At 43.7% G+C, this 18,594-nt stretch overlaps 1 protein-coding gene across 1 annotated transcript in view; it reads right to left on the bottom strand.

The window, feature by feature from the left end:
* The window catches only part of OSBPL11 (oxysterol binding protein like 11), a 71,640-nt gene that overhangs the window by 31,313 nt on the left and 21,733 nt on the right, over positions 1 to 18,594 (bottom strand). Inside the window, exons 2-5 of the mRNA XM_090045958.1 lie at positions 14,644 to 14,712; positions 11,380 to 11,555; positions 9,925 to 10,004; positions 8,241 to 8,423 (exon numbers count right to left, since the gene is read on the bottom strand). Coding sequence (XP_089902084.1) covers positions 8,241 to 8,423; positions 9,925 to 10,004; positions 11,380 to 11,555; positions 14,644 to 14,712 — 508 coding nt within the window. The remainder of the gene's footprint in view (positions 1 to 8,240; positions 8,424 to 9,924; positions 10,005 to 11,379; positions 11,556 to 14,643; positions 14,713 to 18,594) is intronic.

Raw genomic sequence — 18,594 nt, 5'->3', positions numbered from 1 at the left:
AGTGGCCTGTTATAAACTAGTCGGGGGGATCAGCAGGCATTGGGGGAGTCCCTGTTCCCCCGAGCACCACCAGGAGTGACCAGGAATAACGGTCACAAGCTGGCAGAGGGTAGGTTTAGGTTAGATATCAGGAGGCGCTATTTCACAGTCAGGGCAGCTAGGGCCTGGAACCAACTTCCAAGGGATGTGGTGCAGGCTCCTACCCTGGGGGTTTTTAAGAGGAGGTTAGATGAACACCTTGCTGGGGTCGTTTGGCCCCAATACTCTTTCCTGTCATGGCAGGGGGTCGGACTAGATGATCTGTTCAGGTCCCTTCCGACCCTAGAAACTATGAAACTAAGTCATGCCATTCAGATGCTTAATCAGCAAATGTAGTGTTGAGAAAAGAGAAACACAGTGTGCTTTTAATACTGATAAAACAGCAACTGGTACTGATAATTTTGCATCTTATTTCTAGCACCTGCCTCTGGGAAAATGAATCATGATGACATGTTATCCAAATACACCTGATATAACAGGAAAAGTGGCTTACTTTCTACAGCCTCTCCATCTATGAAAATCCTTCCACTTTAAAGATACACAGGGAAAATCAGAATGAAGCTCAAAGTGCTCTGGCAAGTTCAGTAGGATATAACCCTTTCTTTAATTCAGGAAGCTTTCCTTTGTGGAGTAGAGCCACACATTTACCTCCATCAGCTCTCCCAGGCTCAGAATGCTGGGCACTATCTACAAGTTCAGCCAACAGTTTTACTAAAAAATGCCTCACTCCTAAGAAAAATCACTTTTCCGGCACAGAAATATGGAAGGATAAATCACTTAGATAGCCACAGTGTGGTCTTTATGCAGACTAGTGGTAATATGCATTTGCTCCTGCTGCAGTGTTTCATTTCTGTGTGACATACAAGAGAAAGTGAGATGCAAATTCACTGTATGCTACATTAGTTTTCCCAAACTGTGAAATCCATTGTAGGGCCAATCCTGATGTACTAAACTAAAACTAGAACTAAATTGAAAATGTGAATTTGTTAAAAAAGTCTTTACATTAAAGGATAAAAAATTAACCAGCTTCTAAAAAGAAAAGGAAGGGCCACAGGAATGAAGATTAAGGTTTTTCCATTTACTGAACAGCACTTCACATTTTTTCAGCTCACAGCTGTTAACCTTCTCCCTCTATAAGGATATTAAGAGACTGGCAGTTATTCTTTCCCCAAACTGTAAAGACATCTAACTGTGGCTTACTTACAGATTAACAGACTCTACTGTGATCATCAGGGATCTGGGTTTTTCTGTTTCCCACAGAAAACTGAAAAAAAGCTGATTTTCTTTTTTTAACTGAGAAAAAACATGGATTTCTCATTTTAACGGAGGAACACATGAATTTTCTACTTTTGCAAAGAGCTGTCTGCAGGTGGGCAGAGTTCCAGGCTGCAAGGGGCTGGGGGCGAGGGGAGCAGGAGGGCAGTCAGACGGGGCACCACATGCATGTATATGCACATGGCCACCAGGCACTCACAAGCAAGTCTGGCTGGGGGAAGGGGATTAAGGCCTCCATAGGGAGGGAGGGAGTTGAGCAGGAATTGGGTTGGGGCTGCTGCCCGACTGGGCGTTGCATGGGGCTTGGGACCCAGGGCCACAATGCGTGGAGGCAGGACCCTGGTGGGGAACGGGACACAGCCACAGGCAACTTGTCTGGGGTGCAGGTAGGGCTGGCTCCCTGACACTGCATATGCTTCGGGGGGGGGGGGGGGCGGCCATGTTCTCTCCAGATATGTGTGTGAGGAAGGGGTGGGCAAGGCTGCCTGCTGCAGGGTCAGGTTCCCCACCCTGCTTCTGGCCTCTGTAGTCCAGCAGGCAAGACCCGGCATGGCAGGACAGAGCAGGGCAGCTCCCTGCTACTGTGAGTCCTGCACCGCCCTAGCAAGGCTCCCCCTGCCCACCTGGCAGTAGCAGGGATGGCAGTATGGAGTTGTCCTGTGAGGCGGGCAGGGGGAGCTTTGCCAGGGTGGTGTGGGACTCACAGCAGCAAGGACCTTCCCTGCCCGGCCCCACTCTGCCCTGCCATGCCGGGTCCCGCATCCTAGGCCACAAAGGCCCCAGAGGCTGGGCAGCAGGGTGGGAAGCCTGCAGCAGGTGGCCCATACCTGCCCCCACAACAGGCTCTGCTCCAGCCATGCTGCCCATTAGGGAGGGGGAGCCGAGCCCCGTGCTCTGATCCCCACTTCAGCCACAACAGCTGTTGCCTCCCACGGCTGGCGGCCGGGGTTTGGGCACTGCTGCAGGGGATATAGGGCTGTGGACCTGGTTCCCTGGTCCTGTAGCCCTGGCAGCCCTCTGCCAGGGCTGGGGGGCGGCAGGAGACTATGGGTGGGGATGAGGGGCACCAGCAGGGCTAGAGGGCTGTGGCTTGGGAGTGAGGGGCTTGGACCTGTGTTCTGTGAGCTCAGGGGGCAGAGGGAACTCTGATTTTCCATGACAAAAAGCCCAAAATCAAATACCAAAATGTATAGATATTTAGAATTTATTTTATTATAGTATTTGAGGCACTGGCAGGCGTCCAAATTGCTTTAAAATTATACAGACATCAATAAAAAAATGTGTTCCATTGATGTATCTATATATATCCAAGACCTCCAAAATCCACAATTAAAATGAAACACCATTATATATTATATCCGCTAGATAGGTAGATAGAGTTGTGTTTCATTTTAATTGTGGTTTTTGTGGGGGTTTAAATGAGAGAATCTGCAATTTTTAAACAGCTAAAACCTGGACCCCTGGTGATCATCTAGTCTGATCTCTAGTATAACAAGGCCCAGGAGACTGCCCCAATTAATTTGTGGCTGTAGAAGGAGCATCCTTTTTAGAAAACCCCCAATTTTAATTTGAAAATTCCTGCCAAATGCTCAACCTATGATCAGCTGCTGGAATGTTAATTATGCTCACTGTTAAATATTTGCACGTGATTTCTTATCTGAACTTGTCTAGCTTCAACTCTTAACCTCTTTGAGCTTTGCTGACCTTTTCCTGCTACACTGATGAGCTGGTTATCAAATGTCTGTTCCCCATATAGATATTCACAGCCTGATCAAGTCTCCCATGAACCTTCTCAGGGTGACTCTATACACAGTGTGAGAGTGGTGGGGTGTTGTGCCTTTGTCAAGGTGATAGTTCTGTCCCTCATTTTTAGTCCTCTACTAACCTGCCCCAGGCCCTTCTGGCATCCAAGCAGCAAATTTTCTTCAGACATCAGCATGTTGGGTGTTGGTCCTCCAGTCAGTAGTGGCCGGAGGAATTGGGGAAGGGCAGACAGGGCAACTGCCCAGGACCCTACGCTTTATAAAAATTAATTACACTGAATATTTGTATTATCAGTTTTGTATTAAAATACTTTCACTGCAGTTTCATGGATAGGGCACAGTGAAATTAAAATAAAAAATGTCCAACTTGCTTATAGGTCAAAATTAAGCCTCTAAGGGGCCCCAAATGACTCTTGCCCAGGACCCCAACAATCCCAAGGCCACTACTCCTACAGACCATACTAGCCAGTTCTCATGCTCCCTCCACTCCCAAACCAATAATCCCCAAGGAGACTAAAGAATTGGCTGGAAAACTACCCAGGATGACAAACCCCTGCCCATCTTTGCTAACTGCCACATCTACAGCTCCCAAAACCCCTTCCAGAGCCCTTTGTTTTCTGTAAATTCATCCTCCCCCCACCCCCAATCTATAATGTTTTAGTTTAAAAATGTCTCTCCCCTCTAAACAGAGGCTTTTTATTTCAACACTAGACACTCCTTTTGCTTTCTGTAACTTAGAAAAAAATGTTTAAATAAATCTAACCTGGTGCTTTATCTATACTGACCTGTAAATTCCTGATTCAAGTGTCACAGTCACACAAGCCTGCATCTGATGTAAAGAAATGCTATAAAAAGCCTACTAGGTCCCTCAAAATCACCTTTTGCATCCTACCTCCCCATCCTTCCTTCCTTCCTGCCTGCTCTGTTCATGAAGTTACATTCTCAGCTTCTTAGTCCTTTCCAGTCGGAGGCGATAAAGTAACTTCCGTGCTACACACTTCCATCACATGAAGAAGTTTAGTTAACAGCAGTGTTAAAATATCCCTGCTGACAAAAAGATAAGGTGTCACACTCTCTCTTTGAAGCATACCTGGAATCCACTAAGTGAACTTCCCGACTTGCAAACATGCTCAAAACAATACAACATTTGCAGCTACAGATGGGCCTGAACCAACCAATACCCACTGGCCCTGTGAATTCAGGCTGGCCTGGCATGCTGTGCAATAGTGCAGCTCCACAGAGGCCTGCAGGCTGAGTGGGGATGTGGGACAGCAACAGCATGTGGCGCTATGGCAGGCACAAGCCGTATGGAGAGGGGAAAGCAAGGGAAGCTTTCACTTGCAGAAGAGATGTCCACCTGAAGATGACCTCTGCTCAGGCGTCCCATCAGCTGTTTAGCACAAGATCAACTCTAGTTCTCTTTCCCTTTCCTTAGCGCCACTTGCATTCCTGATCCAAACATGTCCAAACCCCAGGCCACTTACCTGCGGTGATAAGGGACCGACCCAAATCGAGGAGGCAGGTGGCCGATTTTGTGGGCAGATCACGGGGTGGCCACCTTTTTCACGGACTTATTGCAGCAGCACCTGCCCCCATGCCTCTGACTGGCAAAGGGGTCCCACCTCTCTCTGCTGATTGGCTGAGAGGGCTGCCTAGCACATGGCCCCACACCTTGCCACATTGGTAGAGAGGAGAGGGGCTGCACGATAGGCAGCCCTCTCAGCCAATCAGGAGCAAAGCATGAGGGTAGCTGCCATCATGGCGGCTCCCCTTTGTGCCGGCAGCCCCTCGATTACTGACACTGAATCCACTAAATGGTTCCCTTTCATTTAGTAGATCCCTGCAGGCTGCGTGGCTGGGCCACAGGGCCAGGAGGACTGCTGGCTGTCACTGGGGAGCTAGAATTTTATTTTAAGTAAATTTTTTTCCCCCCTGGACTTCATAGGCATTGCCTGATTTCATGGACAATGCATAATTTCGCAATTTCTGCAAAAACTGTGAAATCACAAATTGAGTAGGTTCCTAGCTACAACGACATTTGTGGCATGTGGAAGTAGGATGAGGTAGAACCAGTAAGTGAGGATAATGTGGGAGGCATGAAAGAAGAGGGGAACTAGGGGAGGCATGGGTGGGGGGGGGGGCTCATAACTTGAACATGCGGTGTCAATAATCGTTTATGTTGATGTGTACTGGAAAGCCTGGGAAATTTCCACGCTATGTCATCTGAAACCTGACAACTAAAAGCTGTCCATTAGCATTTCCTATCCACCTTGTCCCTAGGTACACCATGATTCACCTCTACCCCAGACTCGGATCGCTTGCCTGACTACCCAACCACTGTTATATGTAGCTACACTCAAAATACATGGTCTTCAGTGAGCTTCCCACTTTGCTGCCAACAGATAATGTGCCATAATACAAAGAAATTCTCAGATGCACCTTAACCCTTACTTCAGGCAACCCAAATCCCCAATTTTTGAACTTCTCCACCTCAAGGTTCCTTGTCAGAAACAAACTATTAAAAAGAACGGTATAAAAGTATCTGGCAACCTCCCTGACTGAGACTGTGTTTAGTAGAAGGAGTGGGAGAACAAGACACTGCTACCTTTCCAAATGTCCTCCATCACCATAAATACCCCCAGCACCCCTAGACACACCCTCAGCCTCACTGCTGGCAATCCAAAATGGATAAACCAACTGTTTGTCAAACAGTCTCCTCTGGTGAATTATTGGGGATAAACTAGTGAAAGCAGCTGCTTTGGAAACTGAGCTGGTAACTTTGCTCCAAAGATATCTTCTACAACTCACTGCTACATTATGAGATGGCAAGAAGAAGGGGATACTGGTATCTTAGGTTTCCTTTCAGGTGACCAAGTTCTGGCTTCAGATGCACATGAATTAAAAAAAAAAAGTGGACATTATACCTTTCTATCCATGGCAAAATTAAGACATCTAAAAATCTACAAGCTTACCCTTACCTGAAGGAGAATGACAGCTACATTTAAACCTACTCTAACTAACCAAGATTTCAAAGTTGAAACAATAAATAAATGATTTTCTCTTTTCTTACAAGGACTTGAAAGGTCACTACAAAAATATTCTGTAAACTATACTATTCTTGCTTCCTATTAGAAAGCAAAACAGGCAGATTGCTATCCATTTATGAACCAGAACTATCTTCCGAGTTAGAACCTTCTATCCGCATACTATACTCCCAGCTTTCATTATTCATGTTTCATGATACTTACATGAACTTCTGTTAGCAATGAAATGAAACACAAGGCCTTAAAGGGACAAAATCCTCCAGTTTTCACCACTGTCTCTAAAGCAAAATGTTATTTACAGAAGTAAGTCTCCCTCTGTTCCCATTCATAAAGAAAAAGGGAATTTACCCTCCAGTAATACTGATTATATCAAAATATGCAATGAAAGAAGAAAAAAATTAACAGAAGGTGAGAGCCTTATCTATTATCCAGAAGCAAAAGCACTGTGGACTGAACATTCTGCAGACTGTCCAGGTACAGAAAGTCTTTTTCCATCTGAAAGAACTGGAAAAAGAGATACACATGCACTTAAGAAATACAACTTATGGTGTTTTTCAGACTAACATAGTTCTCTTGACCTGGTCCACTTTGTGAGTTGCTGCTAGTTTCTTTGTGTCAAACCATGTTTGACAAGGAAGCTTTCTGTAAAATCCATATCCATAATATCTGCTTTCAAGATTAAATTACCCTCTGAGCATATTATATATATATTTTTAAGTGCTTATCTTCAAAGTAGTCCCCCAACACCTCAGATCACTTTCCATTACTTGGACAAGACACATTCTTGCCACACTGTGTTGACTGTCAAGGTGCTTACAGGAATCTCCAATGCAGAAGTCTGATTCTTTGCTGTTGTGAAATGTTTTATTCCAGTGTACTAAAACCCAACCTTGTTATTCACTTCCTTTTTTATGAACTCCCTTCTACTGCAAGGCTACAGTGATTTCACAGTTAAAAAAAGGGGAAAGAGAGACCATTAATTTTTGCTCAAAATGGATTTCCCAGCATATCAGATTTTGTGCATCTATCCTTTGTTGTACTGGGGTGATCACATCACTGGCCTAAAGCTATTAATCCTGATAATGGTAACAACAGTCTTCAACTCTGCCAAGACAAGTGTCCATTCTGTAGATATATGGTGTACACAGTGAGGCCCAATATTCTGACACGCATGCTGCACTGATCCCTTTTCCTTATCCATTCTGCTGCTCAGCTTTCTGCTCCTTGTCCTATCTGATCCAACATTCTGCTTTCTGCCCTCTATGCCACTGTGCTACCTGCCCCCTCCATAATCTGCCACACGCCCCACACACAGGCTGCCTGCAAACCCTGCAGCATGGGTGCCATCGCTTGCATACACGATATGTGTTGCAAACATTCAAATTTAATCAATTCTTTATAGTGCCTACATGGATGGGAGCATAAAAACAGTGGTTACTGTGCACATTTTCCACAAGTATACTGACACAACAAAAGGAATTCAGTGGAATCATGCTATTGGACTGCACTTCATTTGAATTTACTCAGTGCTTTGATGATTTTGGTCAAAGATTTCTTGTGTAATTATATTGTTAGTAAAATCTGCAGATATAAAGCATAATAAATTTCTCCTCTATCACATGAAGCTTGAGTCAAGAGTTGACTCTTTTTAGGTGTAAAGAGTTAAGGCAACTCTTTTGAAAATAGGCAACTAACTCTAGGGTTTAAAAGGAAATATGGTATGACATATTTTACCTATAATGCTAGGATTTACCAGGAGTTTCATAAAAATATCCTGGTGTTTAAGATAAGTTACAGAGAGCACTGAGGGTGGGAAGGGTGGAAATCACTTGTCTCCCCATCGTCAATGTAAATAATAAATCTAAAATGTATAAACAAACTTGCATGCCAAAGCACTTTTACAAAACGCATGGAAGATATACTCCAATCACCATTAAAATATTGACTTTTCCAGGTTGGGAACATATGAAGCTCCTTAACTTCACACAGCAAGACAAGAATTAACTATGAATATTACAGACAATTAAAACTATTAGATTTAAAATTTGTGTAATTTAAAGTCAGAACAGTGAAAAGAGAGTTCTTATCTTTCCAATATTTACAAATACTTCATACCAACCTCTCTAACGTCCACTAGGTGGTCTGGTTGCATAATAAGAACTCTTTTTCCTGTTGGCAATTTGTGATGTCCAACATTAAAAAAAGAAGCTGCATTCTGGCTGGGTCTTCTCTGAGCACCAGGAGAGTTGCCACTTCCTTGGGATGCAAGGGAGAAGCTGCGAGATTTCAGAGGAGGATTGTTCTAGTGAATAAACATATTAAAGATGGTGAGAATTAATTCCTAATACCCAACAGATACTTTTATTAGCCATCTATATTAGAACAGAACCGCCCCTCAAAAAAAACAAAAAACCCCCCAAGAATTAAAGGATGAGAAGGTTTGATTTTGTGGTACTTACTGATGGTTACCTGGCTACGCTGCCTACTACAGTGAACCTTTGTTTAAATCAGGAAGAGAAATGAAACAATACTTAATGCTTTATACCACCTGTGGGCATATCTTTGACTCCTCTTTTTTATACAATCAAAAAAGATTGTAATTCTAGACTGGTTTCAGCTCTGACATGCAATTAATCTCCCAACTGATTTGGAGCAGACCACACATGACACTTAAATAGATAATAAATATATTTACAAGTATTCAAAAGAAAGCAAAATATTTAGAGGCTCTTGATAAGGAGGTTAGAGCTAGTCACAAAAAAAAAAGAAGCATAAATTTGAATTTTTCAGCTCTCCAGTTAAATGAAGTAGAAACCAGAGAGTAGATTTCTGTTAGATACAGTGAATGCTCAACTACCTCCCTGTTGAAAACAGAACTAGCAGCCCATAAATGTCCTTAGCCTTTAACTCCTCCCAACAAGCAAAGGACAGGGACTTGAAACCAAATGTTTGGAAATATTTTTTTCTCCTTAGAATAAACCAGGACAGACACGCAAACAAGCATAAAACTACAGCTAGAAATCTGAACTGTATTTCAAAACTTTTTCCAAAGTTTTGACAGTAAAAATCCATATGGAATACAACCTTACTTCCTCAGTCTTAAGTTTACTCAAGATAAAACTTATTGGACTCCTATGCTATATTTCCCATGCAACTATTATGGAAGCCAACTAAGAAATTATTTCCAAAACTTAAAAATAAATAAAAATTAATAATTAAACACCTTGAGAAGATGTTTTAAAAAAAATAAAGTATATTCTTTTTAAAATGCATTAGAAATAAAATTAGGAAGAGGATTATTTGAATGCTTACTTTGAAGTCAGGACACTCAAAGTTGTCAGCTTAAGGCACTATACACCCACTTGTATCCTAAACATAGCCGTGAGCAAGTGGGTGGTTTCACCTGCCAGAAAATGGAAGTGAAAAAGCCTACCACTGGTTTTTAAGGACCTGGTCTTAGGGGTTAGGTCATTACCCACAAAAAAAACAACTAGAACTTGCTAGCCTGCAATTCCTGAGCTTTCAGCTACACCTGACTTCCATATGCCGCCTGGGAAGTCCCATGACTAGCTAGGACCAGTTGGCTTTTTATAGGCTGCAGTGTCATCATCTTTTTGCCGTACCAAATGCTTCAGGAGAAGAAGCAATTCTACTCATCTGCAGTCATATTGCAACCCAGACAAATGCAATCAAGATAGAAGAGTAAAGGTAAGTCTTCAATTACCCTTACCAACAACCCAAAGCTATTAAGAATGTGGATGGTCTCATATGTTTTTACCCAATACATTAAAATTGTGCAGTACCTTCCCAATTGCTTCTGTGTGATGCTGTGTGCATATCTGGAGTCTGCTAACCCAATGCTGCCGTTCTTTTGCATCAGCGGCTAGTAATAAAAGCAAACCAAAACCGGTTATTTACAGGGGGGGAAAAGAAGCGTGGGCAGCTTGATCTCCAAATAAAGGAAACATTTAATCTTTAAAGTAATACAAAATTAACGTTCGTATGCTATAGTCTTTTTGACGTAAAAGAATAAAAAGCAAGTCAGCCACATCACAACTCATCTAGAATAACTTGGATCAATGTAACACTTCTATGCTGACAGGTCAAAATTCTGAGGGGCAAGACAAAAAGAAAAACCAAGGTACCAAAGCTATGATTTGTACTGATACAAATATGTTCCACTAACTACAATCCTCCCAAGAGGAGAGCTGCAAGATCTGGCCACAAATAACCTCAGTTATCCAGAAACCCTAATTAGGTAATAATTTAATGACTTGCTCAAAAAGAGGGAAAACATTATACCATATTTATTCTGCAGGGATTTCCAAGAAAAAAAACAAAACAAAAAACACTTGCTCTTAGCTAAAAAAAAAAAAAGTACATTTAAATACAAGTCAAGTTCAGCAGAAGGTCATGAAGCTATTTGAAGGTAAGCTGTAATTAGGAGTGGTTCAGTGAAATATATTTTGATCCTGGTATTTGTTGAGAGAAATATTAAACATATATACATGTATATATACACGTTTAACAATTCTCTCACTAAATACCAGGATCAAAATATATTTCACTGAACCGCTCCTAATTACAGCTTACCTTCAAATAGCTTCATGACCTTCTGCTGAACTTGATTTGTATTTAAAATGTACTATATGTATATAGTACAGATGTATATATGAGCAAGAATGCAAGAGAGCATGCAAGAGCATGAGCCAATACCTTATTCCATCCTTACCGCCTTTCAGGGCGAACGTGCAATCTCCTCCTTGATAAAACTATACAAGATGCAAAGTTATGTAGGACAGGATTTCTGAGAGCCGCTCTAATTAAAGCACCCCCTCCACCCCTGGAGCACATGTAAAGACACCCTTAGAGACTTATAACCGGTTCAGAGAGACATAAGCTTTCATAGCCAATGGGCTACTTTTCCATATGCTACTCTGTCTGATTTGAGACTACACAGCTAACTCCTTCACTAGAGTTGATCAGGAACACTAAAATATAAACACGGAAGGACTCAGTATCCAATGATAGATACCGTCTCTCCACTGCAAAGTAACTAAATCGCTGCAGGTTCCAAAGTGAAAATGGTTAAGCCCAAACTGAGGGCACAAAATGTATTGAGGGTGCGGCCTACAGAATTAATTATCTGTTATCCAAGGCAAAGAGAGGCAGCCAAGCACAAAACTAGAACCACAAATGAAGACCCAGGAGTGTCCTCTAGTTGGAAGAAAAATCCTGTCCAAGAATTTACACCCCACCTCTTAGCTTATACTGCTCTCCACTGGCAGCATTAACTGTGAAGGTATGACAGTCTTCATCGCTGGGTGAAATTACAGCTCCAGCTAGCTGTAAGGTACCTCTGGGCTTCTGATTTCTAGACTGCTCATTCACAAAATACTCCAGGAAGCCAACTTCATTGTTTAAAACAAAAAACCTGCAATTGTAACAAAAGTAAATTTATTAAAATTAAAAGTTCAAGTATTTTTAAAAATAAAAGCAAATCCTCATCATTCAGTCAGGACTATCATCTGGAAATTGGTAAGCAAATCCCACAATCTTCTAGCACAGCCTCAAACATACTAAATATAATACTCAAAGATGCACAAAATTAGCCTTATACAAAGTTTCCTTTCCTTTAAAGAAAGCTGCAACTATAGTATGCATGTGCTACTGTCCCTGTAAAAGTATACCTGCAAGATCTAGGAAGTCTTGGAAGATTTAGCACTGAGAAAATTTAGAATAAAGCAACAGTAGCACAATCATGGTGGCCTACTTTGAGAGCAACATGATGTGTTAAGGGCTCATTCTTTCAGCCTTAAAGACTGCTGCAGGAATATATAGCTTGAGAAGTATCTAGGGATCTTTTAAGAGGAAAGATGCTAAATGCAAAATATGAACCTTATGTCTCAGCCACTAACTCTACTACGTTCTGTTAAAGCTACTCTAGCTGCTGTTCTCACAGTCTCCAGACAGTAGCCTTAGTAGCTAGTATAGTAGTTTGCATGGAAGAGAGAACTGACCATCGACATTCTGAAGTTTCCATTTACATTCCTTAGTCTCCCACTCTGCTTTTGATTAACACCTTAATCAATCCTGCTCTCACCAAAAAATAAATAAAATAAATAAATAAATACTCCCAACATTAATATAGCACATTTATCTCCTATCTGCTAGGTTTAATTGACATTAAGACTAGAAAGCAGACTCAAAGAGAAGTAGGGCTGGAAGGAACCTCAGGAGATCATCTAATCCAACCCTCTCCTTGAGAAAGGATCATCCCCAAGTAAACCATCCCAGCCAAGTGCACCTAACCTGTTCCTGAAAACTTCCAAGGAGGGAGATTCTACAGTTTCTCTAGAGAGCCTTTCAAAAGCTTAGCCACCCTCATAGTGAGAACACTCTTCCTAATACCTACCTTAGAGGTGTTCAAGAAGAAATCAGACAGGCATCCGGCTGGGGTTACTTTCCTGCCTGGAGCAGGGGGTCAGACCTGATGACCCAGGTCCCTTCCAACTCTAGAAAGCTATGAAACCTCATCTATAATAACAAACCTAAAAGTTTCCTTGCTGCAAGTTAAGAACATTGCTCCTTGTCCTGTCCCCTGTAGCCATGCAGAACGGTCGATCCCCATCCTCCGTCTTTCAAGTATATGAAGACTATTATCAACTCCTCCCCAGCCTGTTTTCTCTTATCCAGACTAAACAGGCCTACTTCTTCCACCCTTTTCTCATATGCCATGTTTCCACGGCCACTAATCATTTTTGTTCTCCATCTTCTTTGCTGACTCTAAAACCTACAAGAAGTTTCACTGTTTAAATTGCTTCCCAAGGAAAAAAAAAAACCCAAAAAAACCCCAACTGCCTCAAAGCCTGCTCATACCAAGGATACAGGTTTTCCATTTCCCATGGAAAAACCGGGAAAAAAGTGGATTTCCCCCTTTACCCAAGAAAAACGCAGACTACTCATTAACAGAGAAAACCAAGGATTTTGCAGTTTTGCAACAAGCTCTCTGCAGGTTGGCTGATTTCCAGCCTGCAAGGGGCTGTGGGGGAATGGGAGGAGGCAGATGGACAGGAGGCGCCACATGCATGTATATGTGCATGACTGCCAGGCAGCCTAGAGATCAGCTCCTGCAGGTAAGTCTCGTGGGGGCGGGAACAGGGATTGAGGCCCCCACAGGGAGGGAGGGAGGGAGGGAGGGAGGGAATGGGTTAGGCAGGGGCTGGCGCTGCTGTCCAGCTGCAGGGGTGCATGCAGCTTGAGTCCTGGGCTGGAATGTACAGCTGCAGGGCCCTGGTGAGGAGTGGGACAGGGCTGCAGGCAGCTCATCTGGGAGGGGAAGGGGGGCTGGCTCCCCACTACTGCATGCACTCCCAGGGGGACAGGGGGAACCCGCGCTTCCCAGATCTGTGCGTGCGGTGGGGGCAGGTACGAGCTGCCCACTGCGAGCTTGGGCTCCCCACCCTGCTGCCCTCCCCAGGGGCCTCTCCACAGCCCAGTGGGTGCAACATCATCTTGCAGGGCAGAGTGGGACTGTGGGGAAGCTGCTGGCAGCTGTGAGCCCTGCACTGCCCTGCTGAGGCACCCTCTTCATGTGCAGCAGCAGAAGAGCAACAGTCCAGGGTTGTGTCCCTTGCTGCTGCGCAGGCAAAGGACACCTCACCAGGGAAGCACAGAGCTCACAGTGGCAAGCAGCTTCCCCACATGGCCCTCATCTGCCCTGAAGTGCTGGGTTGCACCTGCTGGGCTGCAGAGGCCCCAGAGGAGGGCAGTAGGGCAGGAAGCCTGAGCCCATAGTGGACAGTCCGCACCCAGCCCCACCAAACACAAAGATCTGGGGGGCATGGGTCCCCCCTACCCCTCCAGGTGTGCACATAGTGGTGGGAAGCTGCCCCTGCCCCAAACCCAAGCCTGCAGCAGGCAGGCAGCAGGGAGGGGGAGCCAGGCTCTGCACTCCACTTTTCTGCAGCAGACGCCTCCTCCTGTGGGCAGCAACCAGGGCTCAGGCACTGCTGCGGGGGCAGGCAGAGGGCTGCAGACCCAGGTCCCTGGTCCCACAGCCCTGGCAGCTGGGGGCCCCCTTCTGGCATGGCTCGGAGGTGGGAGAGGAGAGTGAAGGGCACCAGCAGGGCTGCGGGGGCAGGGGCGTGTGGGGCCTGGCCCTGCATTCTGTGAGCAAAGAAGGCAGGGGGAGCTTTGATTTTCCATGATAAAAAACCCAAAATCAGATACCAAAATGTATAGGTATTTAGAATTTATTATAGTGATTAAGGCACTGGTAGGCTTCCAAATTACCTTAAAATCGTAAATATATCAAGAAAACATAGCGTTCAACTGATATCTATCTATCTATCTATCTAGTGGCCTTTCATTTTCATCACGGATTTTAGGGTTATTAAAAATCAGAGAATTTGCAATTTTTTATTAGGAAAAACCAGGATCCCTGCCGATAACCAGTAATTTTGTTAAGCAAGTTTGTTTCTTTAAATAAATAAATAAATACAAATAAAAATCAGACTTACCGATATTGCCAGCCAGTGACAAGATTGGTGTATTTCATTAAATAACCATAAATATTTTCCATGTGATCACTGTTACAAAAACAAAAAACAATCAGAAGTGACCAAATGAGCAGATTATTGAAGTCCTTCATAAATCTATATTTAGTACTTGCTCAAATCTTTATTCTTAGAAAGGAAGTTTACAATATTAAGTAAAACCACCAATAATTACTAATGAATTTGTTGTCTTGCATTTTTAAGGCTTGTTTTAGAATAAAGCCATTGTAACTATGTTTATTTGACCACAGCTAAAGTTACAGAAAAACAGAATCATTTTCAACATCGCAGAAGTGATGAAAGACACACTGGTCCTGTACTAAATTAGCAGACACTTCTGGACAGATTTACCATGTTTCAGTACTAAAATACAGCCCCTTCTCCCACCCCTGCCTTTTCTTTTCTTTTTAAAAGCCTCTTACTCCTCTTCCTTACCCACACCCTGTAAAGGAATTTTTATTAAGGTAAAAAAAATACATAGGAAATCTGTCACTGGGTATTACTGAGTAAATTAATAACTTGCTGTTTATTCTCAATTTCTAGAACCACTAAGCTATAAGTGATATATTACAAATACAGGAGATGCTCTCAAAAAAACAGCCTGTAGTTTCTGATCATACCAAAATACTGAGAAGAATGAGGCAAATTATGTTCTTTTAAACAATAACCTGGCACAAAAAATGAATAACTTCTCTTCCAGAGACCAAACCTCAGCACTTCAACCTCCTGCCAAAGACTGGAGAACCTGGGGCAGGCAGCACCATGGGACTCACCAGTACTGCACAGAGAGCTGCTACTTACATGCTTTCTATAAATAAATCACCCTCAGAAATAAATCACTATGGACTTTTATTGGCCAGAAACAAACCTTAAATCAACAGCTCAGAGACTGGTTTTATAGTATTTTGTATGGCAGTAGTTCTTACAGACCCCTATGTATTAGGACACTACACCAGTGGTTGTCAATCTTTTTAGACTCAAAACACCCCCTCCATAACTTTTCTGAATTTCGTTGCATCCCATTTCCAGAAGGAATGCATTTATTATAGGGTGTAAAAAGCAAGCTGATCCACAATGTCAGCTGCAGTCATAGCCACAGAGACAGCCCCTGCTCCAGCACGCTGTGAGTGGAGGGCAGCAGGCATCTCCTTCTCATGACCTGCTGCAAGTCTCTCAGATTTGACCTTGGGAGTCCCATGGGATTCCTGAGAGATGGGGAAAATGGAATAGCTAAACTGGAGGCACCTTTGGTGCAGCTGAGTTGCAGAGCTGCACAAGTGAGGAAACATGGGCCATGTCACAGCCTTGGCTGGGCCCTCTGCTCCAAGGGGAACTCAAGGGGATCCCCTGCTTCCCAAGGGAAAATGTCACCCGGTCCTTGCCTGCCAGGCAGCTCAGCTGGCACCTGAAGTCACAGCTCACCCAGCACACCGGGAAAAGTCAGGGGGCAATGCCCAGGTGGGGTAACTGGCATTGGAGTCATGCAGCTTTACCCAGCTGAGCTGGGCAGAGGCTGGGGCAGAGACGGTATATACAGTTCAACCTCCTGGAAACATGAGTCAAGCTTGTACCCTGGGCAGTGTTTCTCAAACTCAACAGGCGCTTTCAGTGCCCCCCCCAGTCCCTTCCACCTGCTGGGATGTAGCTTGCTTGGGCATGTCCCCCTTCTGTGCATTGCTAGGCAGAAGCAAGGGTCATCGAGCAGGCAGAGGGAGCACCTGAGGGGTAGGAGTGCTCACCAGGTTTGGGAAACATTGGCCCAAGCCACAGGAGTGGATCTGGGGGCATATTCCTTTGAATCAGCACCCAGGGCTTGTGCCCCGCCTTGCTGCTCCTAGTTATGTCAGGGCAAGCTGCAGCAGAGCATCCCCTCCTGTAGTGGCTGCTTCCCTTGCTCCAGCCCTAAACAGCGCCTAAACACTGAGGTGCTGGGACATCTTCACCCAGCAGAGGCAGCAGCAGTGATGCAGCACCTCTGAAAGGATCTTGCACAGCCCTGGTTGCAAGTCACACTCTGCACATCTAATAAGATGATAACTGCCCTGAATAGCTTAGGTTATGAACAGGCAAAATGGACTTTGGATGGGCAAAGTTTTCAGTTTTATCATGGGGAACAGAGACAGAAAAAGTGACTGGCCTCTCCCTATCACATAAGAAACATACAAAAGTGTAGAAGCAAATACATCTCAAGACTACAATATCATTTGGCGTAATGTCAGTTATATATGTGAACACGATATCATGGTTATTCAGTAAGTAAAAGCATTTCTCATCTTCAGTAAGAGAACACAGGCTAGCAGAATATGGTTACGAGAGGCAACAGGTTAATATCTAATCCAAGGGTCGACAACCTATATAGACCATGGGCTGGAGATGACCTATGGAGCCACTGGACCCTCCCCAGGGAGCAAGGGGGATTCAGGGGTGTTCCAGCAGCAGAGGATTTTGCTTGTGGCCGAGTCAGAAACACCCTGCCCACCCTGGACCTGAGCCGGGTTATCCCAGCCTGCCACTAAAATCTTGCCAACAGCTGCTTTAATCCAATCAAGCCAATATAAATTGGGGCAGAGTAGTTGATTACTGTCTGTAGACGCAAAGTGTAGGCAGCGGATTGATTTGTTTATATAGGTTTCACTGACTTGACAAATGTTAGAAACTAAAGTTCAGAAGTACTTTTAAACATTATGCCTCAAAATTACACCAAACTACATCTTAAATGAGTTTATGACACATCTAATAAGACAACCCCAAATTACATGTTACCCGTAGAAGGTTTTGCTGAGTTTGTCTCTATTAGGGCAGTTTATTTTGAAAAGGAATCAGAACAAGCAGTACTCTTCCAGTTACCCAATTACCACATTTTCTGCCATAATTTGCATTACAGAAGCACACTATTTGGAGAAAACCACTAAAGCAGCTTAATTTTAAGTAGTAAATGGCTTGCAATTTAAAAAACAGATAGCTATGGTTGCAGGTGATCTTGGAATAATATAATTCTTGCAAAACTAGATTTTCACACAGCCAAGGACTGTCCAACTGAAAAGCAAAACAACCTCTTTCTAAAAGGTGTCATGATGTTTGCTAATTCAGGTGGAATCAGCTATCAGCATGCACAAAATGAGGGACCTGTGTCGGATGACATGCCTGACTGCAACTTTTATTAAATGGGATGACCTACTTTTCCCGTTTACCAGTCTACAACGTTCTCTCCTTTTCAAACTGTTCACACAAGCATGGAAATAAATGAAATGCTAAGATTAACAGTTCTGGCTCCCTTATGAGAGAATCTGAGGGGAAAAGAAAGTGCCAAACATTACAGGGATCTACAAACACCTCACAGTCAAAAACGATGCTACAGAAAAATTCAGCAATTGGTTTCTTTTCTAACCCCTTCTGTTCTGCAAATAAGCATTTCACTCAGTGTTAAAGGGTTGCACTGTAGGAACTTGCACAGGTGTGGATGAACAAATGTTATTTGCAATATAGGTGTGGAATAACACCATCTTATTTCAAACATTGTTTTCCATCCGCATACAGCATGTACTTTAAAGCACCACCGGGCCTATGAATTGCTGCCGTCTCTCAGCTCCCCAGCAGGTTCCCCAACCTGTGATAGTAAGATCTATTGTATATGTGCACGTGCAGCTTTTGATACTTCACATTCGTCCAATGCGCACAGGACAGAACCGTTCAATACGTTCAAGAATCTACATGTGTATCCTGAAGCACAAGAGCTATTCCACCTCCATGCTTGGAGATGCTAACGGTGAAAATAGTGCAGTACCTGCTGTCATAGCTGGTGCTAAGCAGTTTCTGCCTAGGCAAGAATCCAACAGCCCTTTGGAGGACACTGCTCAAGAACAGCAATCTTTCTGCGGTCTTTTATTAAAATTTAACATTACTTCTCCTCCTTTT

Source organism: Crocodylus siamensis, chromosome 4 (assembly GCF_052110815.1).
Source record: "Crocodylus siamensis isolate JL-2025a chromosome 4, ASM5211081v1, whole genome shotgun sequence".
NCBI classification, from domain to species: domain Eukaryota; kingdom Metazoa; phylum Chordata; order Crocodylia; family Crocodylidae; genus Crocodylus; species Crocodylus siamensis.
Note: the sequence above shows the minus strand (reverse complement) of the source record. Positions and strands in the feature narration are given on the sequence as shown.